Source organism: Bacillus rossius, chromosome 6 (genome assembly GCF_032445375.1).
Source record: "Bacillus rossius redtenbacheri isolate Brsri chromosome 6, Brsri_v3, whole genome shotgun sequence".
In the NCBI taxonomy this organism is placed as follows: Eukaryota; Metazoa; Arthropoda; class Insecta; order Phasmatodea; family Bacillidae; genus Bacillus; species Bacillus rossius.
This window is the reverse complement of record NC_086334.1, coordinates 19639314-19664925: the sequence shown is the minus strand read 5'-3', so window position 1 is coordinate 19664925 and position 25612 is coordinate 19639314. Positions and strand designations below refer to the sequence as shown.

The 25612-nt window shown below is 36.4% G+C and overlaps 1 protein-coding gene across 2 annotated transcripts in view; it reads right to left on the bottom strand.

The window, feature by feature from the left end:
- Positions 1 to 648: 648 nt before the first annotated feature.
- LOC134532784 (mucin-5AC) overlaps positions 649 to 25612 on the bottom strand; it is a 36398-nt gene continuing 11434 nt past the window's right edge. For both annotated transcript variants that reach the window (XM_063369635.1, XM_063369636.1), the window contains exons 3-11: positions 19521 to 23059; positions 15806 to 15978; positions 13933 to 14277; positions 11659 to 11796; positions 10998 to 11119; positions 8870 to 8994; positions 7894 to 8186; positions 4699 to 4881; positions 649 to 4245 (exon numbers count right to left, since the gene is read on the bottom strand). In XM_063369635.1, coding sequence (XP_063225705.1) covers positions 4159 to 4245; positions 4699 to 4881; positions 7894 to 8186; positions 8870 to 8994; positions 10998 to 11119; positions 11659 to 11796; positions 13933 to 14277; positions 15806 to 15978; positions 19521 to 23059 — 5005 coding nt within the window. In that variant the 3' untranslated portion in view covers positions 649 to 4158. The remainder of the gene's footprint in view (positions 4246 to 4698; positions 4882 to 7893; positions 8187 to 8869; positions 8995 to 10997; positions 11120 to 11658; positions 11797 to 13932; positions 14278 to 15805; positions 15979 to 19520; positions 23060 to 25612) is intronic.

Below are 25612 nucleotides of genomic sequence, written 5' to 3'. Positions count from 1 at the left end.
TGCAGATTTTTTCCAGCCCTTACTCCACATGCGGAGATGCGTCCTTTCATTCAAAAATGTTTCAAGTCCGCAGAGGAGTTCACCAATCAGGGCTCGGTGGGGTAGGTAGGGACAGAAGAAGCCATATGTCCTCGGTAACTGGTCCTTGGTAGAAGTAGTGGGAATGTGTGATGTGTAGTGGAGATTTCCCATCTATTCCCTGCAAATCTGATCTGGCCGAGACTTAAGAAAATTAAATTGGTTTATGCAATAACAATATATTTTTTTGTTTATCTATGTGAAAAATAGCCTTTTGCTTCTAAATCCCCCACTTTTTAGAACCCACCCACAAATAAATTTTCTTAGTGAGAAATTCAAAAGCTCAATTTTGGGAACCATTCAGACCTAAGTTTCTTCAAAACTCTGTGAAGCTGATTCTCAAAACATTTTGGCTTTTTAACCAGGGAAAATGTACAAAGTGTCAATTATGGACACACAAACACTTTAACCTCATGCGATTAATCTAAATAATGTTCGCTACCTAATTATTATATTTTTGATGGGAATTTTTGTCTGAGCTTTCATTGAAGTATCACCACCTTCACCATCGTACTTTCTGCTTGACTCTTCATGATGTCAGACTAATAAAAGTTCTTTACCTTCCATAACTTTCAAGTTTCAATGCAATTTACTTCAACATAAATATGTATTTTATTTCAATCATAGGCACATATTATAACTTACAAAATATTCTAACTGGTAGGTAAAACGAACTCATTAGTCTTTAAAGTAAAAAAAAAAATCATCACAATAACAAAGAGAAGGAATGTGAATGGAAGGGTAAGCAAAGACATAAAAAAAAAGACACACACAGGCATAAAAGCTTCCGTTTCTTCTTTCGAATACACATTAAAAAGAATTTTACTGCTGCATTACACAAATGTAATAGATTAAAAAAAATAAAAAATCCCTACTAAAAAAAATTTTTTTTCCAGGGATGGGGCAGTCAATTTTAGATTCAACCAACCATAGACTCCTTAGGATCTCAGGATTCCAAGATTCAACATAGGATTAATAATAAGATTTGTTCATAATAAAATATTTAGATCACATGATATTGAAGTTATGTTTGTACAAGAAAGTTTATGATTTGCATGATCCTGACAGACTGTTAACTTATAATTATTTTCAAATGTACTAAATTCTAATGAAAAATAATAATAAAAAAATTTTAAACTTGTGGTTTGGAGTGCACGAGTAGCGTACTTTAATGTTGAATCGCGTAGTGCAAAAAATTTAGTAGTCAGCAATACTTTTTTTTTTGTATTTTCTAATGGGAAATAGTAGCAAAAATGTACACACTGCACATAGTATCTGATGGTTTTTGAATCACTATCATAGTGCTAACTACATTATAGCCAACAATCTCCACAATATTTAGATTTACAAAAAAAATTACAACTACATATATAATTCCATGTAATTAAGCTACTTGAATTTTTCTTACAAAAAATTTGTAATCAACTAGTATCTGTTAATAAATATTAATAAAAAAATGGAAGTAACTCTTTCTAATGAAGCACAAGGAAACTAAAATATGTTTGTCCAGTTGCATTGTAGTTTAAGAGTTTAAATTTAGGATGTTAATTTGGAACATTAAAATGAACACAAATTTTTACACAGACACCATCATTTTATTAATATTTTGAGTATTCAAGTTTGTTGTTCAGGGTGTATGTACGATAATATTGTACTTAATGCTCAGTAGGTGAAGTAGCAGTAAGTAACTATTGTGCATCTGTGGTAGTTATTGTGCTTCTGTAGTAACTATGTTGCTTCAACATTATAGTTCTTTTAAGGTAAATATTGTGTTTATGCTGTAACTACAGTGATTCATCCATGTTTCCCTATTCATCACTCGTGTTCATTTGTCTTCACTTCACGTGCTCCATTATTATTTTCAGCTAGGTGGATGGTAAAATTGACTTTATTTTGTACATTTATTTATTTTAAATGATATTTGAAGGCTATTTTAAGAAACAGTTGTTACTGCAGCAAAATCTACAAAAGTTTAAGTATGGTGCTAGCATAAGAATTACATTTTTTTTGTTTGTAGTACAGGTAAACGTAAAAAAAAATTATTACGACAATGCACTACTTGACCGCAAATACGTCCAAACAAAGATGAAAATCATAAATACAGTAGAAGATTATGTAAAATTATGTAAGATTATGTAAAATCAGCCACCATTGCTGAAGGTTATCTCACCCTTAATTTGCAGTGTGCATTTAAATGGACATTTTTACTTTCGCTTTCCAATGTACAACTGCTACCATTAGTGCTGTCCTTGTTTCTGTGAGCTGTGTTGCCAGATGCACAACATAATGCAAGTTTCAGACACAACTTTGTAATGAAAATTTTATGAATGAAAAATTTGTTTAATATATTGGAATAAATTGTATTTTGTAAGGTAAAATTTGGAATGTGAATCGTGGAAATACATTTTCCTGGGGTATTTCTGATAACTTCCTTTTTTTTATTATTTAATTTCTATGGATATGTAATTGAAAAACGCCATCTTGGTATCAACCGGTTCTTACATTTTGTTTATATTATTTAATTTCAAAAAGTTTGGCTCTTTTCAGCAATGCACATCCTTCTGTGGAATGCCTTGTTGTTAATAGTGACACAAATAGTTTCTCCTGTGAAATAATAATTTGTTTTTAGCATTTTTTTCTGTCAATTGACTAAAACTGTAATAATACTGACAAAAGACACTATTTTATGGTCGTAGAAAAATCAAGAAATAGTTGAATTAATTTTTTTTTATCAAAACTTATGTTTAACGATAGTATACAAAATAAGACTGTTAATATATTATTCCAGCTTTATATTAATGATGTTTCATGTTTTATTATTTCCCTAGACCAAGGGGAACTTAAATTTTTTAAGCTTAAAAATTAGGCTGAAGTCGAGTAATTAAAACTAGACTACTTGAAATTTCGAGCACTCATGCATCCCTAATTGCAGAAAAATTATTTTACTTTTGGTAAATAAACCCACATCAATAATGAATCTCTACCAAAATATAAAAACAGTAAAATGAAAAATAAATGGACGGAACCATAATAAAGATGTGTAAAATAAAGGAAATTCAAAATAAACCTGGCAATGCATTTTTTTAAACAAGTAAATTTAAAATTTGAAAGTTCATTTGTTGACCTGTTTTTATACATAGAATATGGTATTCTTAATAATTTAAAATCAAATCACTGATTATTTGTAGGATATAAAAATATGTGTGAATAATGTTGCAGGAAACAAATTAAAACTTCTGAATAAATCATCTTAGTCTCATACATATGAGTAACATTTATTTAAAATAATTTCTTTTTGAGTCTCACATACTGCAAGCCTCTCTATTGGTCACAATTTTATAACTCTTTAATTTTAAATGTTGAATCAAATAGTAAATTATTCACAAGCATCTAATATTATTTTTTTTAATACATGCAGATCCCTAATTAAGAGTTAAAATTTGGGTTCGGTAAAAATAGGATCTGCCCCATCCCTAAATTTTTTTGATGTAAATGCAAAAAAAAAATAATAATAATTTGTTCATGCAGGAAATAACTGGTACCGTTAAAAGGTGCTCTAAAACCACAGCATAAAAACACTAATATTTACCAATAGAGTATTTTATTTCAGTTTTCATTGAAGAGAAGTTCTCTCTTCTTGTTTATTTTGAAAACGCCTGTAAAATGTAACAAGACGATGCCATAATTACGCTCTTTAGGGGGAATAAACTCTGCATATATAATATAATATCTGCTTTACACAAAACAATTATCTTTTGAAGGAAAAATTCATGTAAAGATAGTTTATATAAAGAAATTAGCTACCTCCCTGAGCAGGCATCCTACTTCAATGTCTCTTGCTCAAAGGCCAGGGCAAAAAAAATTATAACACTCACTCACTGCTTGTGAAGGCAATGCACCACAAGTTCATCACTTAAACGTATTTACAATCCACGCAAGATACACGTTTACCATTTATACACTGCTGGCTGCATCGAAGTAGTAGTTTCTGCATCAGAATACAGATGTGACATTGCGGTGATAGTGTTTTGGTTAGTTTACAGCACTACTTGTATATCTACAGTGACGTGGCAGGGTCCACTACGTGGAGGCTGCCTCGTCTGACTTCGACGACACTTGTCCCAGCTTGTCGATCTCTGCCCACGACGTCCTCACGCATTTAAACAACTGAAAAAAAATTCCCACACAGTCAGAGTCGTTGACTACAGCATACTACACCATTAGCACTACAATTCGATGACCTACGCCTAAGGAGTACCAAACTGATTCTCAGTTAGCTACAAAGTCAAATCCTCAATAATGAGTACGGTCGTGATTATTTAGGTGCTAAAGCAATGGATTCATGAAGTAGCACACTAACACAGCATACAATTTATTATTACATATAACATTACAGACATTATTTCTTGATTTCTTCACTTGTTTCCAATGTAGAAAAGCTGCTAGATAAGCTATTCCTTACTGCAAATGTAACAGCATCTACAATGGTCATTCAATGCTTTTATTTATTAAAAAAAAAGAGAAAAAGAAGGAAGAGAAAGAAAAGAGATGATTTTTGCTGCCACAGCCAACATAAACTGAACCCAAGCAGATTCAGTGTTTGCGAAACACGACACCCACCTGGTTGAGCCACGCTTCGTCGGCTAGCAGCTCGTTCAGTATGACAGTGGTGTCCTTCTTGGGGTCCAAGGACCTCTTCTCCGCCACCCGCTTGGCACACTCTATGTACATCAGGTACTTCTGATGGGCAACCTTGTTGTACAACTTCACACGGCTCGCACACTCGTTGCAAACCAGGAAGTCCTGCCACAAACAGAGCACCCCCGCACATGACTGCACATCCATCTGCACCAAGTTCACTACAAAATAGTAATACGTAATGGTTAGTTTCAGTTAGCTACATTATATCAGTAGTTATTCCAAACCAATTGTTCAAACAATATTTCAGGATTTTTTATATAGCTAACCTGACCATTTTCACAATATAACAGTATTTTTAATATGCAACCTAACCTCACCACTTGTATCACAACACCCTCTTAGAAAATTATTGCTAAATATGTCACAACGTAAAAAAAAATATGCTATTTGGAGTTTTTAATTAATTTTTTTACAGAAAAGTGGGTCTCCTATCGAATTACCTATGCCGCGCTATTGAATAAGACTCACACCCGTGATACTTAAGACCACAACCAAAAATATTTGATTATATGTAATAAGCCTCGCACTAAACTTAAAAACAAATCTTACAACCATATGTAAAATTTCTATTATTTTTTCCCTGACTTGCATAATCATTCCAAATTATAAATTACCTTAGTTTTCTAAAAATAATATAAAATTTTCAGTACCGTTGTAGACTTCTACTGGTTTTTTTTTTAGCACTATTCTTGGCACAAGAATACTATTAAGTTTCAATACTTCCATTAAAATTCTGAATGTAAAATGTAAATACACATTCCTACAGATATTAGGCAGTAAATGTTTTTTTATTTACGGATTAACTGTTCTAATGCTGTACATGAATTTATTTAACTTAATTTTAGGTTGTTTAATCTCTAAATGTTTTTCAACATTTATTTAAATGTAGATTAAATGTATTTAGATACATATTAAAATTAATTTTAACAGGAGTAGCGTCTTGATTAAAATAGTGGTCAGCAATCACACTTGCCCATTTTGAAAACAAATTATTTTGATTAAAATACTCTCTTATGGAAAAAAAAAAAATATGGTACTAGCAATGTTTTGATATCACTCTGTTTTACTGGAATTATTAGGGTGTGACTTTGAGGGACAGGTGTTAACAGTGCTTGTTTAAATATTCGGGATTAAAAAAAATAAATTTTAATAAATTGATTTAACCATGTTTTTCAGTTATCCATGGGAGTCTACTGTAGTTATATTGAAAGATTCAAATGAATGAATGGTTAATTGTAATGGATACACCCCTAATACACACACTATACCAGCGGGAACAAACCGCTACTTGCTAAGAAACCAGCCGTACAATGGCAGGATGCTGTCACTCACATGCTAGACGGCTTTGCTTTGAACCCACTTCAACCTTCATGACAAGTCCGTCGCCCTACAGGCCACCTCTAAAGAAAATATGTCAAAAGATAGTTTATTTTTACTGGTTAGTTTACATGTACGTTTTCTGCTTGCCGTAGTTAAATACACTATAACCCCGATGTCACGAGCCCCAGATTTAATGAAGCAGTGATTTTACGAAAACATTCTCGGGAACCGTCAAAAAATTGGACATTTTGACCAAAATGTGAAAATCAGAAAAAAATTAAAAAAAAAAAACTAAATGAAAGATCATTAAAATCTGTTAATTTTAACACACAGCGTATTTTTGTGTTGGCTTTAATACTTCCAATAATGTTCATGTAAGAATAACAAAAAAATAATGGGACATTTCCTTTAAAAATATGGCAGCGGTAGGTTCTGCAACGCGAGTGGGCGCACACGAAGCTCGCCCGGCTGGCTGGCGGCAGCGGCTTCATGATGCATAAGCTCACCTCTCCCTCCTCTATGTAACATTCTTCAAGGCTAGCTCATCCCTCCCAGAGACACAAACCATCTAGTGTCCTCCCTTATAACACCCCAACTTCGCTCCCCTTTGAAAAACCTTCCGTGAGAAAATGCTCTTTTCACCCTCCCTAATCCCGTAAAATTGGGCTATTATGAGGGAGGGGTAAGATCGTTGTAAATATTTTCGGACCCCTCCCTCCCCACCAAAACACGCCCAAAAAAGTATGTCAAAATATGTCACTTTTCACACCAAGTTCGAGTTCAGTCATCTCTGGCAAGGAATTTACAAGCTTTCAAACTTAAATATAAATGTATTTTAATAGCAAGGGTCCTATGAAAAGGAATATACTGAATAAAATCAAGTTGCTGTCACCAAACAAAGCATAAAACGGCCCAATGCGTGGTCGCTTCGTTATTGCTCGCGCGAGAGGTTATACGTGGAATGTTAGAAGAAAGATAAATGTGGGGGAGACAGACAGCAGCCAGTGTGTTTCCTGCGTGGGGAATAAGTGGCGTAGCCTTTTATTATATATGCTGGGTGAAGCGACCTTTTTCTGTCAACCCACGGGAAAAGATAATTGCTTGAGCTGTCAAAATAAACATCGCTGCGGCAGTTAAAACAAGTCGAGGCGGGAGTGCATCCAGTCGGTCGCTGTGTATATCTACTCGAAAAACATAACATCTCAATTCATAACAAGATTCCTTATAACCTACACATATTGCCGGATGTTTTCAGCCTGATCCATGCAAGTTCTTTAGCCACATTTTGAATGACAACAACTGGCGGGCCAGTGTTGTGCCCTGTTTTGCGGACACACAAAGCTTTAATCAATTTGCTGACAGTTTTAATATATTTTTACTCTCGTTAAAATGAAGCAGATAACGTGATTGTTAACAAGTACAAGCAGCATCCGAGATCGGCCGCAGCGCACAGTACGGGGAGAGGGTGAGCAAGGGCGAGCGAGCGGCCGACTATAAACACGTTGCCACAAAAACCTTTATCTGCACCCTGCCGGCAAAGGGACGTGGAATGGGGGTTGTCAAGCGCTGACAGCGGTCGACAGGAAGTGGTATCTATTTTTAGATATGCACTGCCTAGGGCAGTACAGCACTCGGCAAGAGAAACGCAGTAACACGCTGCTCACAACAAAAAAATTTATTTTCTGTCCGATTTTCTTCGGATTTTCGGCAATTTTTTCACGGTTCCTCGAAATCTGGTTGTAATAGAGAGGTGGTCGCAATAAATGGGGTCGTAACAAAAAGGTTTTACTGTACCTTCTGGCTGGCGACCCTGGGGTCGGGCTGGCAGCCCTCGAGGGTGGTGGCGTTGTAGGGCTGGCCGTACGCCTGCACGCGCACGGCGCCCGGGGAGCGCGCGCAGGCCACGCAGGCCAGGCGGCCGCCCCGCTCGTCCGCCGGCAGCTCCGACAGCACGTTGAAGCACGGCCAGGTGGCGACGCTCTCCTGCAGGCCCGAGTCGGGCCTCCACTGCGCCAGCTGCAGCAGGCGGCGCTTCCGCTCCTCCGTCACGTCGTCCACCATCTTCACGTTCGACAGGAAGTAGTCATCTGCGCAGCCGGCACCCGCCCCGTTAGGAAAGCACAGAAGGTGGCACGCTACACAGACATGGCCTTCGCTGTGAGCTCAAAATAAGCCTGTGAGCTGTTTAACTCTGCAGGCCGAGGCCGACGATAAAAAAAAATGCAAACACCCTTTGCTTTCACGAGGGACATTCCAAAAGTAAGTTTCGTAATTTTTTTTTACACGAAAACTTTTGCCGAACAAAATACGAAATGGCATCACGAAGTTAACACGTTGCACCATTTTTTCGAAATAGTCGAATCTGTACTCGAATAACCTGCTACCCTCTCTACTTCGGCGCTCTGCGAATGCGTCATCCCTCCTCTCCTGATGCTAATTCCGCCGTTGAACCAGCAACAGGCGTGGATTCTTATGGCGATTTGTTTGTTTCACCTGGTATACCATCTGCTCTTTCAAAAAAAATTATGAAACTTCTTATAATTAAAATTGCTACCATCGTAATAACAAAACAAACCCACTCTTCAACATGCATATGTAGCTGATGTCAGCACCGACATTAAAGTTATCTTAATTTTATTTGTTGTTTTAATAAAAACTCAAAATCTTAGTTCTGATTAATTGACTTGAAAATAATCCAACCTGTAGCATTAACCAACTATACAGCAAAAACAAGCATAATCATACCACAGATTTTAATTTATTTCTGTACCTTTTTCCTGGAAAATTTCCATGAGGAAGTTGGAGTCAAGGGCTTGCGATATGAGGGTTTGGATGTACACCTCAAAGTTGTCCTGATACTTGGCTGTCTCATTCATGGACTTGTCAATTAGTTCTCTGCAAGCACAAACATGACCGTTTTAACACTCAAGACTCAAGAGCTTTCACACATTTATTTCATCCAATCCAATTGATGTGACCATTTCACATTACTTGACGTAACTCTTCTTCAATTAAGATACAATGTCCTGGTCATCAAATAAGCAGTCACTACAAAGCTTTGTGATGAAATGCCCTATGATACATATCATGTATTAAGTATACATATCAGTACGAGATAAAATATAGCACAAGTGGAAAAAGTTATGGTCTTTATGGTTACTAAAGACAGATCAGTTTTATTTGTGTGATTTTTATTGCTGTAACAGATTTAGTTATGGATGCACTTCACTTTCTCTAGTTTAGTTTATTTGCCTGCATGTGTAGACAAGATTTTATGGTTTTATTTTAGGTACATTTAATTTTTAAAACAGTATACAGTAAAACCTCCATTAACGAATATTCTATTTAACGAAAAACCCCATACAACGAAATAAAATTTTGGTCCCGCCGAACCGCCATAAGATCAATGCTGTTTTAACCTCTAATACCGAATTTTATTTGTTCCGAAATAGCGAAATTCCCTTTACAACGAACTGCCGCTATTGAAAAACACGCAAAAATAAACATCTCCTACAAGACATCCACTATTTTTTTTTGCATTCACTGCTTAAAAATACGTGCGTATAACCTTAAAATAATAAGCAACATTGCGGAAGGCAATAAATAAACAAAGCATCATGGATAACACACATCGTGTATACATGCCACACTTTGTTCAAAATGGCGGGTACATTTAGCGCTAGTGGCGGAAACCTCTCGTACCATCGCTCTGGCAAGACGAACAACTAGTGTATTTTGCGTTTCTATGGTTAAAGATGCGCACACGCAAATATTTTTAACTATGGTGGAGTACAATTTCCGTTTTTTCAGTTTTCACTGTTGTTTATTTATTTCCACACGTAGTTACGGAAATCAACACGTTACTACTGTAAATGAATTCTAATCCTAAAAAGCGGCGACAGATTAACGTTAAAATAAAATTAGAAATTTTAAATGCAGTTGATGAAAGTGGAAAAAAAAGTGATATAGCTAAACGTTTCGCCATCCCGGCGTCTACACTTTCGACCATATTATCCAACCGGGAACAGATCGAAAACAACGCTTCTCTGGTAGGGACAAATCAAAAACGTGTGAAAGTATGTAAAAATGATGATTTGGACAAGATACTTTTTGACTTGTTAATGGAGGCTAGGGCATCAATCATCAACAAAGGCATGCCAGGAAGCACTGGGGATGGGAATTGATAATTTCCAAGCATCAAATGGTTGGCCATTAAACAAGTGTATTCTATGTACTTTTTCATGTTTAATTCCTCATATCGTATTAAACAGTCAGAAAGACAGTTCTAGCCATTTATGTGAAGCTTTATGGTGACTAGAAATATATCGTGCGAAACCTCCATTTAACAAACCCCTTTACAACAAACACTACAAATTTTGGTCCCTTGAGATTTGTTAAATAGAGGTTTCACTGTATATCAATGGCATTGGTTTTATTACTTTTAATGTTTTAATTCTGCTTAATTAAAAAACACAATTTTTTATTTAATAAACTAACAAACCTTTTACTAAGTATTATTTGTCTGATTTTCCAGAAGTTGTTTTAGGATATGGAAAAAAAAATTAGTAGGATTTCAATTATAATTATAATTATTTCTATTCAAATTCGATATTCGTATTCAAAAGTAATTTGGTATATGTATTAGTATTTGATTTGAACTAAAATACTGATATTCACACAGGCCTACCTAGTTTTTATGACATTTAAAGACATCAAAAATGCATTAAAAGGGCCTTTTAAGGATGAAATATTTTTCTAAATATCAGACTTTCTTTTTAACTGGGAGGTATTCCATAAAACTTTAACCCCCCCCCCCCCCACACACACACACACACACACACACACACAAATAAATTATGTCTGCCACAGATTCAAGTCATAATGGAAAGTAAACTCACTGGTCATCTAACGACATCTCGTTCTTCAGAAACTCCACTATTGTCTCCAATCTGTTCTGTATCCGGTATTTGACAGGTACTTGCTGGTAGATGGTGCGGTTCTGTGGACTCCACCCCGAGTACTGTAACACAATACAATCATTATACCAGTTAAAAGTGTTCAGTTATTGTAATGGTTTTACCAAGATGTTTCTTGATAGTAACTTTTCTAAATGAAGTGAAGAAATATTAGACTCACTTTTTGAAACTAAACTTTTTTTTATTCATTTGTCATATGTTTTATTATTTTATAATACATAATTTTTAATTTACTTTTTCAAAAAGTTTCAAAAATGTTGAGGGGGGGAAACAGGAAAACTTTGCATTAAAACATAATAAAACAAAACCTTGGTAATGACTACTCACTGCCTGCTCCAAACTACCTCAACCACTTATATGTAAGATTTCGTTGATTTTAAAAAACAAAATACTTTACCAAAGGCTAAATAATTTAAAATAAATTTAGTGGATAAATTTTTGCATAGCTGACTTACTTAACAAGCCACTGTTTTGAAAATCAACTGTATAAAAATATATTAAAATTTTACATAGGAGATATTGTAAGATAATAAAGTACGGTCATGCCTGTCCAAAGAGATGACGTGCACAAGAGAAAACTCACAGTGGAAATGTTGCGGTACAGGGTCTCCCCATCATGGTCGAAGGGCTCGTACTTCTGCAGAAGTGTCTTGCCGTCAATCCTCCAGATAGGAGGGTACTCATCTCCCAAATCACTCTTCATGACCACAAACTCACCAGCCTACAGATATCACAACCCCACTGTTAGTACAACCAAATAACAATATGTTCAAAACTATGAGGAAAAAAAAATTGAAGCAAATTAAACATCAGTTTTCTAGTCTCCAATTACACTGAACCAAACAAACGAGAAAATTCCTGGAACTGAAATAATGTCAAAATTTAATATTTGTGAATTAAAACCAACCCGTGCTCAAGCTTATCTTACCTGTGACAAGATGGATTTATAAAATCTTTCAAGTCAAACAGTAAACAGCTATAACATAACATGCATATTAAGATTATTTCCCACCAAAATAGAAATCAATGTGGTAATCTAAAGCTTTTTAATTTCAACAAAAGTAACAGCATTACAGAAAAACAAAATAATTAGGGGCACAGAAATTTCACGAATTGCAATATCATGAAACAAAACCAAAATTAACCCAAATAGCGATAAAACAGCGGAACTGTTTGTTTTCGCAAAACAAAACCAAAATTCAACTGTAAAGCCCAAGTTAACAATATTTAATATTATCAAGCGCAAAACAAAAAAATGCAAATTGTAAGTTATCACAATGTATACATCTAATTCTATATCCAGCTTCCAAAAAAAAAAAAAAAAAATTATTCTTCTATTTATAACGTTTTGCCATGTTTTTGCTGGAATAGTTGAAGATTATCCATAGCATTTGTTTCTCACTGAGAAAAAAATTATACTTATTTTCCTCGTTAAATTAATTTTTTTTTAATGTGTATTTTAAACAATGTATTAAAAAACTGTTTAAACAAAAAGCATGAATTTAAGGACAATCTAATAAATTTTTATGACAACTATTTGTATCTCAGGGTGATTATTCATAAATACAACAGAACCTCATTTTTACGCACCCGGAATTTATGAATTCCCATGATTAACATATCTTTTTTTTACTTGTACCATCATCTTCTCTATAGTACTAATGTATATCTTTCCTGCTTTATGCAAAAGCATTTACCGTAATTTACGTTGCAACAGCGCTGCATTTATTAGAAAAGCAATAGAAAAGTTTAGAAGGAACAATAAAAGTTGATAGTGAATAGTGTTAAGATTGTTTATTATACATTACTGTGTGTGCTTGTTTCACGGCCGATTTTCCATTGTAAACAATTTGCATTTTTTGTGCCATTTGCCATGGTGAACCATACGGCCATGAACTTAAACTTTGGTGACATGAATATGAAACTTCAGTTCATTTCGATATCTCTCCCCTTTAAGCATTAATGTATTATGCTATAAAATAAAATTGTATAATGGGATATTTACAACAAAAAAAAAGTGCATTAATGTGGCCTTATTAAAATAAGTTTTAAAGCAATATACAAAATACCTGTAAATATGGCATCTTCGTGCATATACTGCAATGTTCGTTTTAGTAAAATTAAACATAATATGAGGTAACTATTCACAGAAACTAGAAAAATTTTAAATCAGAAAACTGAAACCTTTTTATAAATAATTTCCATGTGATTAAGGTTGAAAAACTTCAAATATTTATCCCATATTTATTTAATATGCGACTATCAACTTAGGTGAGGCATCAAAATGAAATGATAGTAATCACATGGATGCCTGAAGTTACAATTTTGAGACATTTAGCACAGTTATTGTTAATTCCAAAACCTTCTCGTGAATTTCGTGACCAGTCCTTCAGTTTTGTTACTTCTTCACAACTTTCGTGACCTGCAGACAACCTGGTGTTACTGTGTGGCAAAAAGGAGTGCAATTATTTAAGCAATTTTTTTTTTTTACTTTTCTCTAAATTGTTGGTTTTTTATTTTAATTTTCAGTGATAAGTATTTGAAATTAATGGTTTTTGGAAACTTATCTGCTTATAAGCAGAGTTCCTAACAAAAAATCTTGGGTTTGAATGTCTAATATAATTTTTTGTAGAGCTATATTTTGTGACTAAAACATGGAAGCGATAGGGGTGTAACGGCAGTAGTGATGCAACACACATGGTTGGTAAAGTGATTCTACTAGTCTGCTCAAGTGACATTTTCTGTAACTGTTAGGAGACCTGCGTGACTTGAGTCTCAGCAGACAACCTGTACAGAGGAAAAAAAACTTCCACGACATTCCAAAACAACCACAGGGTTCGACACAAACCGTCCTGACCTTGAAAGGAAGGATGTCCAGGTCATTTTCCTCCGCGTCCTCCGCGGGCTGGGAGGCGGGAGGGGTGGTGCTGGCTGTCGAAGCGGTGCGGGAGCGAGTGCGCCCCTTCGCCGTCCGATGGTTGGCGTTCTGCCGGCGGCCGGCTGCCGGCTGCTGCTTCTGCTGCTTGTTCTGCTGCGGGGGCTGCGTCTTCTGCTCGGGAGAGCTCTCCCCCGCCGTCGGCGACGGGGCCTCCTCCCCGTCCTGGCCGTCCGAGAGCAGTCGCGGCTTCTTGCTGCGACTGGGCATGATGCGGCTACGGCGGGAAGACCGCCTTCTGCCCCCTCCGTCCTCGTCTGACGAGTCCTGCGCCACAAACAACCGCTCTGCAATGTTTCCACTTTGTGCGTGCGTGGATTCATGGTAATCAATCAAAAAAGTATGTAGCAAACATGTCAGCATAGGTACACATTTTAATTTACATAACACGCATCATACACGTTTAGTGCCAATTTTATTATACAATCCAATGAATTTATAGTCAATATAAATCAGTAACAGCTTGGAAAGATTTAAGCAAATACGTATTATGAACAACTTTGACGAACTTAAAACTTGCTCATAACATCATTTTAAGAATTAATATTTATAAAGAATTTCATACATATGACATACTGCTGGGATAACTACATTGTATAAAAATAATCCCTTTCAGCACAGACTACAGGCGTCGGTAGATTTTGAAGTACCTATTTCTTCTGGGAATATTTTGGCAATTTCTTTAAACTTTTGGAACATTTTGAGAACTTAATGTACACACTTATGTTCTCCAATATTAACAATATGATTGATTAAATATTTGCTCATTTTCCATGCAGCGAAAAGGTTACAAACATTTTTAACTCAAGGTATCCAGCATTGAATAATTTAGTATGCAGCATTGAATAACTTAGAACAAATTTCATATTATATGCCAACAAAAGTAATTATTTAATTTTATTGACCTTCAAACACTATTTTTTATCCCTTGCCCTAATAACATCGTCGTACAAAAATTTTCTTTGCACCAAGGTTTAAGATCATATTACGATATTTAAAATAAATTCAAACAAATTTGGTACTAAGAAAGTATAGAATTTTTTTTTAAATTTCAACCTATATTTTTACAGCAATAATTCATTTAATCAAAAAGTGTTTCAGCCAAAGTTTTAGATGAAGTTTAGGAGTCATACAATACATTATAACATTATAAGGGATATGATAGTATATCTATTTGAAAAAAAGTAATGATTTTGTTTTAATTTTCAAACCCTGTTAATTTCACGCCTTGCAGTAATGGTTGGTCATATAAAAAACAATTTCGGATGAAAGTTGTAGATAATATTTTTAGGTTTCACAATAAAAAGGGATGAATTTAATACTGTAAAAAGTAGGGATTTTATGAAAATTATTTTATTTCCAACCCTTTTTAAATCTCTTTGCAACAAAGTTTTATCTTATCAAAAATTGTTTCAGACAAAAGTTTTTCATTGAAATTATAAGATTTACAAAGAATTTGAATGGATTTGATAGTGTACCTACTAAGGGAGTTACGAATTTTTTTTTATTCCTACCCCTAATTTTTTCAACCCCTTGCGGCAATGGTCTATCTAATCAAAATTTGTTTCAGACAAAACTTTTGAAAAAAATTATAAGATTAACACATAATTTGTACGTGTTTGATGTTGTGCCTAAGATGATTTATTTTTTGTACTCCAACCCTTGTTTTTTCAAACCCTTGCATTTATGGCTGGTCGTATCAAAAACTTATTCCGACAAAAGACTTTGGTATTACTCCTACATTGTAACAGGGTTCTACTGTAAAAATAAAATAATTATTTATGTACAAAGGTACCTTTGTAGCCGGTGTCCAAGCAGGATCCGAATCAGAATCCATGAGATCCGGCTCCTCAAGATCAAAATCTTCGTCCAGCGATTCCTGCCTGTCAAGAAATTGCTTGATGGTGGTTTTCTCCTTGGCCTTGCGACGAGACATCTCACGCCGAGGAGGAATGGCCAAAGGATCCACTGAAAATTTAAAAAACCTAGATTAAAACAATGCCACACTCAACACTGCATTGATTGTGCGAAAGTAACTTTACATATTATTTTGGAATACCGTAAGATTAGATCATGATGAGATGGTTATGTATTTGTGATGGGTCAAATCCCAATTATCAGGACATAAATCCTCATTTCAAATCACAAAGAGTACCTCGAATCTACTCCTTGAATCTGAATACAGGTCTCAAGGTTAAGAAACAAAATAATAGTCAAGAATTATCGTGCTCTGGTGTTAAAACATTCGGCCCTTCAAATGTTTGTTTCACTAATTAAGTTCCTAGAATAAATACACATCATAAGTACAGTAGAACCCTGTTATAATGTTTTTCAAGGGAGCACAAGAAAAAAACATTATAAGCAAGAAAACGTTATAAGCAGGAAATCTCAATTTAGCACTTAACAATGTTTGAGCTTTGTACCAAATGACTCACCAAGCTTTGTAAACAACTTTAATGTTAAAACCAAATATAGTATACTTGATACATGAATTTTCTAAAACAAGCCAACAATTTTTCAACTTCGTCTTGTTCCCTGGTTAAATTTTGTTTGTCTTTAAAGATACACTGCCACATTTTTTTGTAAAATTGTCTCACGATTCATGATGACAACATTAAGAGTGAGAACGTCTACTCCTTTGCCACCTGAAAATTTTTAATTTTGGGATTCCTACGTATGAATGAAAAAAAAAAAAATTTGAAAGCAATAGAAAACACTTTTAGTTATGCCCTCGCTCAATGGTTGGCAACTTAAATACATATCGTAGGATTATAAAGGTGCATCTGAATACCCACTGGAATGGCAAGAAAGAGAAGAGTTGACTAAGGGTGCCAACTGACACGTAACTATGAACATGTGTACCTTCAGTATATTGCATAAAATTGTATTTTAACAAACTTCATGTATTGTATGGCAGTGATTGTAAACATAAACATACATAAAGGAAACTTTTTATCGTAAGTGTTGGAATAAACATTTTTTTCCCCATTTATTAAATGTTAGAAAGCAAACATTATAAGCAGGAAATTACACTATTTATGAACGTTATATCCAGGAAATAAATACATTGTCCTTATGGGGGAAATATTGGGACTTTAAAAATATGACATTATAAGCAGGAAAACATTATATGCAGGAACATTATAACAGGGTTCTACTGTAGTTACATACCAAAAGTATGGGGGTTATACCAAGGAAAACACACATAGACCAAGTAAGCTTCTGAAATGTGAGCGTTGAATTTTTGAGTTCACTACACTTCCTCCAATATTTTTCCTAGAATCTCAAATCTTTCAAATACTAGATATATGATGGAGTTCAATAATTTCACCAGCCCATATTTAAAGGGTAAAAATTTTGCAAAGTAATATACAGACTGGCTTAATGTAGTTGTATTTAAACAACTTTTGCATTATTTTTTTAACTATTTAACTGTGTCGTTCAACTTATCTCGAATGCATGAAATATTATTTACTTGCAGCATGCAACTTTAGTCCAATGTTATGTTTTCCTATGCTGCAATACATGTCTGTGGTCGAACTTGGCTTTATTTTATGCTGCCATTTGTAAAATCAATAAAAACCAATATTTACATTTTGTGTGTTATTTCTGGGAAGACTAAGATTGACACCAGTCTATCCCATAGCCTGAAAATTTCACTGCTCGCTCGTGCTACTTCAGAAGAGCCCCCAAGCATTCATTCTATACAATATTCTTCAATATTCATTTGAAATAGAAAACAAATTAGGGCAAAAAGCAGTCTTGGCCTCAGCCCTGTCTTTTTTTGAATAGTCTCAGCTTCAGATCTCTGGAGAACCACAAGATAAAATTGCAGCTAGCATCAATAAATCAGTAGGGAGGCTAGTCAGGGCAATTTCTCACTGGAAACAGTCTTGGCTATGCTATTAAAGCACAAAACAAATTTACATCACCATAGTTATGTTACAGGTAATATTTTACACCAAACTTTTACTTGAAAGTACTATTTTTCACAATGTGGCTACCCTAACCTAGCATTTACCTTACTGCAATACTAAACAATAACAATAAACAATACTAAACAATCATTAAAATTTATTTTACAGTGTTTTAAATGTAGCTAACTCGACCTAACCAACTGTCCACAATATAAAAAGTTTTTTTAATGTAGCTAAACATAACCCAACCACTCTTCCTCACAATATCAAAAATGTTTATTATTTACACCTAACCAGACCAATTATTAGCATGGTAAAATACTAACGTTTTGTAATTTTTATATTTATAGAAGTGGCTTTCCTTCAAAATTACCAATATTTCAACCAATAAACACAAACTTCTAATCAAATACATCACATATGCTATAAATGGAACTAAAAATTCAAATTCTAATGTATTGATTTTAGGTAAAACAGAAGAGAGAGAAAAAACAAACACGCACAAACACAATCTCGGAATGGACTGGTGTGAATCTTAGGTTTCTCGTTTTTTATCTGTGTTATTTTTGCCAGCAACCAATGACTGCTCAGTGCTGACTGCAACACTAATGGTTAAATATTACATTCCCTTTTTCTGCAGCAAAAGAGATCATATTTACAGAATGGTTTATAATGTAGGTAAGTGGTTTCAGAGATTCTATGATGATAATTGATTATGGATGGATAATGATGATGATGAATGATGAATGACAAGCTATTCTGTGACATAAGCTAAAAAATCAAATCCATACCATAAAATAACAAGTCATGTCATAGGTTGAACACTAATTAATTATTATTATTTATTTTACTAGCACTATGTATGTATGTATGTATGTATGTATGTATGTATGTATGTATGTATGTATGTATATACACACACATATATATATAATTAATAAACTAAAAGAATTAAATAAACCAAAATGTAAAGAATTTACATTAAGCTGTTCTTAAACCAAATGCTGATTTTCAATATTATGCTCCTAATCTCACAATGTAAACGTTATCAATACTTATGAGAGAAACTACAGTTGGCAGAAAAAGGTGTTCAAATAACTTACACCAACACCTTGCTACTGAGAAATTTTATAGTACAGTAATGGAACAAATAGACATTTACTTTCTTTTCGTACTGGACCTGTATATTACCAATATTTTTAGTGGTAAAACATTAACATTATTTTCTTTTATAAAACTAAAACTACTTATTTTTTGTGCAATTCTAGCCATTGCTGTAGTACCGGTACTTCTGAAAATTTTCTGCATGTTTTACCCTTAATAAACCTATTAAAAACACCCAGACATTGGCATCAGGGTATTGGAACGGCCATAATTCCTAAACATTATTTATGTATTATATTATTATAACTGGGCCAAAAATTTTGTAATGCTATTACCTACAATTTTATAATAATTTTATTGATATCTTGATAATGATTAAATAAACAATTTATATAAATATGAAAAAGGCAAGTTAAAATGTGATATTTTTATAAATCAATTTAATGTTACTTTTTGGAAGCAGTAAGTATGTTTAGTAACTGTACTCACCTTCTTCTTGTTCTAACTTTTTCTTGGCAGCTTTTGTAGTTCGTGTCTTCTTCGCCTTCTCTGCTGTCTGTGCATTCTTGTTCACAGTCAAACCAACTTTGGACACTACCTGTGCTGCGGCAGATGCAGAGTCCAGTTTCTTCGGTCCTCCTTCTGCCTTCTTATTTGACGATGCCTCACCCTTCTTGGAACCATCAATCTTCTTAGCAGTAGTTGATTCACCCTTTTTGTTGGCCCCATCTTTCTTCTGGGCTTCCTTTTTTCCTCCATCACTCTTTTTCTGTGAACCGTCTGCCTTCTTGCCGGAAGCCTCCTTTTTGGCAGCGACCGTTTTGATGGCAGCTGCAGCAGCTTTTTGAGCTGCCTTCGCCTCTTCTGCCTCTTTTTCCTTTTGTATTCTTTGCCGCTCCTTTTCCAACTCCGTGTCTGAATCATCAGAGTCACTGAAACTACGCCTCGAAGCATCATTCTTCGGCAATGGGAAGTACCTGGGGTCGTCCTGTGGATCATAGGTCTTTTCCGGAGGATCTGGCACTTTCTTCGGTGGAGGTGGTTCCGTGCTGGGTGCCTTGTCAGATGTGGCAGAGGTTGATGTACTGGATGCCGGTGTAAGGGTCGTGATCGAGGTGGTGGTGGTGACAGAAGTTGCACTAGTGGCCGTGGTAGTGGAAGCGATGGTTGTAGTCGCTGAACTATCACCGGGTGATTGTGTCTTGGGTACCTCTGGTTGGTAAGTCTTTGTTCTGACCCACGCAGTCTTTTTGATGGCACGATTCTGAGGTGGAGGTGAAGTATCTCTCTCGCCCTGAAGGAATTTCATGTAGCTTGCCATGAAACCAGTTGAGGCATTGCTAGGAACAAGGGTGGGAGGTTTTTTCGGCTCCATGACCGGAGCTGGGGCGGACCCGGTGTCTGACAAGAATCCCAGCTCCTCCTCTATGTTTGGCACAATTACTTTAGGCTGATCATCTCTGGGAGGTTCCTGAGGGTAAGGGCCAGTCGATGACTGTGGCGAGTCAAATGGCACTGGAGGACCCACTTCAACAGAAGGCTGCCCGGGAGATGACTGGAAGTCTGCATGGTGCGTGGGGTGGTGCAGAGGAAACGCGGGGAAATATGGTAATGGAGGCGGAGGATGATGGTGAGGATGGGGGACCATCAGGGACTGGGGCTGCCCTCCCACATGGTGCAGAGGCCCAGAAGGATGTGCATGGTGATGTGGAGCGTTGGCAGCCCCGAACATCTTCGGCGGTGGGGGAGGTAGGTTCCAACGTTCAAAGTCAAAATAGCCACCACCATTCTGTTGTGCCTGTTGGTTGGCATTGTGATGGGCAGGAGGTGGCACCCTGGTGGTAAAGTACTCTGGCATGGCATCAGGAGAGTTGAGTGCACTTGGAACGTGATTCTTCTCCGAACTTTTCCTTCGCTTACTGTTTCCGCCAGTCTTCGACGTAGGGACTCTGGGTGCCTCTTCCACAACTTTCTGGGGCTCTGCAGTAGGAGACTGCTGTAACTGACAGGCCTGCTGCTGCAGAGTCTGAAGGTTCTTCACAATGCTCATGGGATCACCACGGCAGCTCGACAGATCCTGCAGAGTCACCTGGTGAGTAGGGCTGGAGTCAAAGTAGGCTTGCTGGCGCTCAGATATGCTCAGAGCTGCCCTCTGCTGCTGAGGTGGCTGCGGTTGCTGTTGTACCTGCTGTGGTTGCTGCTGCAGCTCCATTCCAGCTGGGCTCCCGTAAGGACCAACAGCGTAATTTTTGCGTGAATGTTGAGATTGCCTGTCTGGGCCTTCCGCCCAGCACTGCTTCTGTGACGCAAAATCCTGCTGCCCGCTGCTCGACCGTTCAGTTGTGAGTGCACGGGTGATGACCGAAGAGTAAGCTACACCCTGGTTGCCTTGAGAGGCCGGCCGTGGTACCGTGACGTCAAGTGGGGAGGGAGGGGCATGTCGTGAGGACTGTCCCCCATCCGGGTGCTGCTGCAGGGGAGACGGGGAGGACATAGAGGTCATAGGGCTATTATACATAGGATAAGCTGGGCTGGGAACGTGCCCAAGTGGACTCGCCTGGGAGTGGGCTTGCAAAGGGCTTGGTCGGCGAGGGACCACGGCCCCACAGTCAGTTGGCCCATTCTGAGGCTGCGAAGGTACAGAGGCAGCAGTCGGATAAGATGAAGGCTCGGTACCAGTCGGCGTCTTATTCCGCCCGCTCGCATGATGGTACTCGGTCGAGTCGTAATGACGAGCTTGGTAGCCAGACTGCTGAGCTAGAACATGTTGTGTCTGTTGCTGGAACTGTGGTTGAGGCTGCGACTGCTGCTGAACAGGCTGCTGCGTTTGGCTGCTACTGCGCTGTGCACTTCCTGACATTTTAGATGAGTTGGGGGCAGGAGTCCCATTAGGTGTGCCAGCATAATTAATGCTCTGGCGATGTGGCGTGGCATCCATCAATGCAAAACTGATCGGTGAACTTTGGCTAGTCTCCAGGGCTGCACTCTCACTGCGCCTGTCAGAAGAACTGCTACCCAGCTCAGGGTAAATTTTTGTTTGAGCCTTAGTCTGTATATTATGGTGAGTAGCTGGCGAAGCCTTGCTTGTTGGAGGCACAAAATTTTGCTGTTGAGTTCTTGATTGCTTCTCAGATGACTGTGAAGATACCCTTGTAGGGGCTGGTGCCTGAGAAGCATTTAGAAACAAGTTAGATGTTGCTGCTCCCGTACTGGCACGAGACGGTGGCTGTGGAATACGATAGTCCTTGGAGGATGCAGAAGTGGATGATGCTGTGGACACAATACACGACTGCTGCTGTTGGTGATGCACGGAACCTGAGGAGCTGCTATTAAAAGATTTACTGTTTCCACCACTGCTCGGGAAGTCGGGACTAGAGGGCATGTGCTGAGACTTACCCCCCGAGAAGTTGGCTGCAGAAAGCGAGGAACAGTCTGTTCGAGAATCTGTTGCAAAAGACGTGCTCGTGGGCACCTGGTGGAAAAAAGGTGCACCACCATTTCCAGGAGAAATGCTTGATGCAGATGAAGACTTGGTGGAAGGCGTGATGAGAGGGGACTGTGCTCTGTTGGCCTTTTTCTCATAGCTGCTCGCTGCTGCAGACTTGTACTCAGCAACTGCAGTGAGTTGCGAGTTGAGGTGTGCTGCCGCAAAGTGCGCATTGAAGGAATTCTCGTACGGCGAGCCGCTTGTCTTGGATGTAACTGGGCCTGGGGACGAGGTGACCACAGTCTCATGTGGCAGAATCCCAAACGGGCTGGGTAACTGGGCATTGCCCTGGTGTGACCAAGACAAAGAAGATGAGGGTGACGGCGACTGAGAAGCCTGGTGCTCAAAGAACGAAGCGGCCTGGTGGTGAGCCGAACCGTAGTTCTCTCGCAGTGACGTAAGCTCAGACTCCACAGCACTCTGCTTGTTGGCGACAGCGACAGCCTGAGCCTGTGCTAATGTCTGCCTGTTCAGTGAAGAGCCATAGTGGGCAGGCTTAGGGCTTGCATGGTGGAAAAGTGGAGAGAACATGGCATCATACCTGTTAAAAAAAACGCACTTACTTTACACAAACATTAAAAAAAATTGTTAAAAAAAGAATAATCATCAAAACAAACACCATTGTAACTATCATTGATTTCACAAAAAAATTAAAAGAATCTGACCACCTGTTAACACATACCGCTGTTCAAGCCCGTACATACTAAATTGCTAAAACAACTTTAAAAAAAAGTAAATAAGACGAGTTAAGAAATTTAATGTAACAGAAATTTCAATACTGAATATTGTTTATCCATTATTGAACTACCATTTACTACAAAATCTTTAATTAAAAATAGCTCCTCTCCCTCATTATTAATAATAGCACTTTTGAGATAGCTAGAAACATGATGGTTGTAAACAAGTAATATCAGCTTGTTCTAATTTTTACTACCACCAGCCCAATTTTACTAACACCTCTACCTATACTGATTTTGGCTCAGATGATAAAAACTAAATACGCCACAAAGATGCAGCTACATACTAAAACTAATTATCATCACTAAACAAATAGGCTATGCAAACTACGGAGTCAATTGTAAAAAAACAATTTCAGTAAAGATCAATTTTATTTGATATAACAACAATTTAATGGATATGTTTAAAAAAAACTACTAGAAAACCCAATACCCACTTCGGATCTCTCCACAATGTGCTCTTATGGCATGATAGTACTAATTACACCACCACATATCCAGTCTTCCGTTATTAGGTCATTCCCTGTGAAATCCATCATCATCCTTTCATATCTCAGCAGAACAATGTAATATTTATATGTTGGAAGTACTAGATGCTAATTTTAAAAATTCTAAATTTCATATCTATTGAACACTGTTTTTGAGTTATTAAATTTCTAAATTTAAAAATTGTTTAATGTTTGCAGTGTTTGAATTCTTTAAATGATTCTATCTCCAAAGGGGCATTCCATATCAAATAAACCAATTAAATAATTATTTTAAACTTCCATTTTTTTTCAAAATGTATCATATTTGGGGATTGTGTTCTACTCATCAGTATGACCAAAAATACAAAGTTTAAATTTTTTTTGACCTTTCATTTTTGATCTATAAATTTTTGAAAAATTTAAACAACAATAAGTTTGTAGGAACGTTTTGAAATACTTAAAAGCATGTAACTCTAAAACTGTTTGTCCTCGGAAACTCAAATTTCTACCATTCTCTTTAAAATAACAAAGGTTTTAATTTCACATATAACTTGAGTTTATCACATCACTTTATATTCTTTCCCAAAACACTCAAAAAGGTTTTTTTCATAAAAAACCAAATCAGAATATTTAATTTTTATGAAAAAAATATATTTGAAACCAAACCTCTTTAGTAAGCTGTGTACAAAGTTTCATGATGGTATTCCAATGGTATCATATGAAATGATTTTTTTTATGAATATGTGTGTGAAAATTCTGCTAATTTATGACTTAATTATAAAAAAAATTTATATAACTTTTTTCTTAAACTTGTCTTAATTGATTCTCCATTATACCATTAAAATTTACGTAACAAAAGTTAAGTCTAAATAGGGTGATATTAGTTTATTTCATAAATGTAACAACTGAACCTAACAGGAATTACTCAAGCAGTGGACATGTTTCTTTCCTGTCTCAACTTGCAACCTTCAGTCAGCTTCCTCCTACTAGAGCTTTTGTCTTCAGTCATTGTGTTGCGAGTTGTCTCTGAGTGAACAACTGCTCTGTGCAAGTTAATAAGATACAAATGGATAAACCGTGGGGTAAATATTGTTGCAATCATTTTAATAAAGACAGGCATTGGGTAACTAGAAACCTAAGGAATGTCACACCATGGATGACAAAGCTAAATGATATTATTGAAGATGGAATGAAATTTTGCACTTCTTGTCGCTTAGAGTTAAGTAAGAAACAATCATACTTAAGTTTTGAAAGTGATGCAAATATTCATGATGAACCATTGGCTGAAAATGTAAATACAAAAAAAAAACAGGCTACAGCAAAGATGATCCTGAGTATATGGATATAGAATCAGGTATATATATTTTTATATGCCTCATTGACATCAATAGGAGAATTGCCTGTTGTTAAAATAAAATGTCATTCATTACTGCAAAGAACAACTTGACAAAATTAAATTAAGATTCAATGAATACTTTTTTTCCAAGCTGATGACATAGAAAAGGATAATACAAGAATCTACTAGATAACCAGATAACTCTCAGACAGAAATTCTTAATCAGCTAAAAGAAAAACTTGCAACAGCAAGCAAGAGAGAAAAACTTCAGATCTAAACAATTTTACCAACCAGTTGGTCTTGTGCAAGAATGGAATGTGAATTTGGTTTTAGTAACTGAATGGCGAGGAAAGAAAAAAAAAACTCATTTAAAAAAAAGGGAGTTGACATCTGATCCAAAACCTGGGAAAACTCTACCTTGCGAAACAGGTGTGTTGGTAACGGAATTTTATGACGACTTAGTGAGTAGGCAAATGCCTGTAAAAAATATTATGTCTCTATGGGTAAAGACACTGAAAATGAGCCAATCCATGTTCAAAAAATGTTGATTTTAG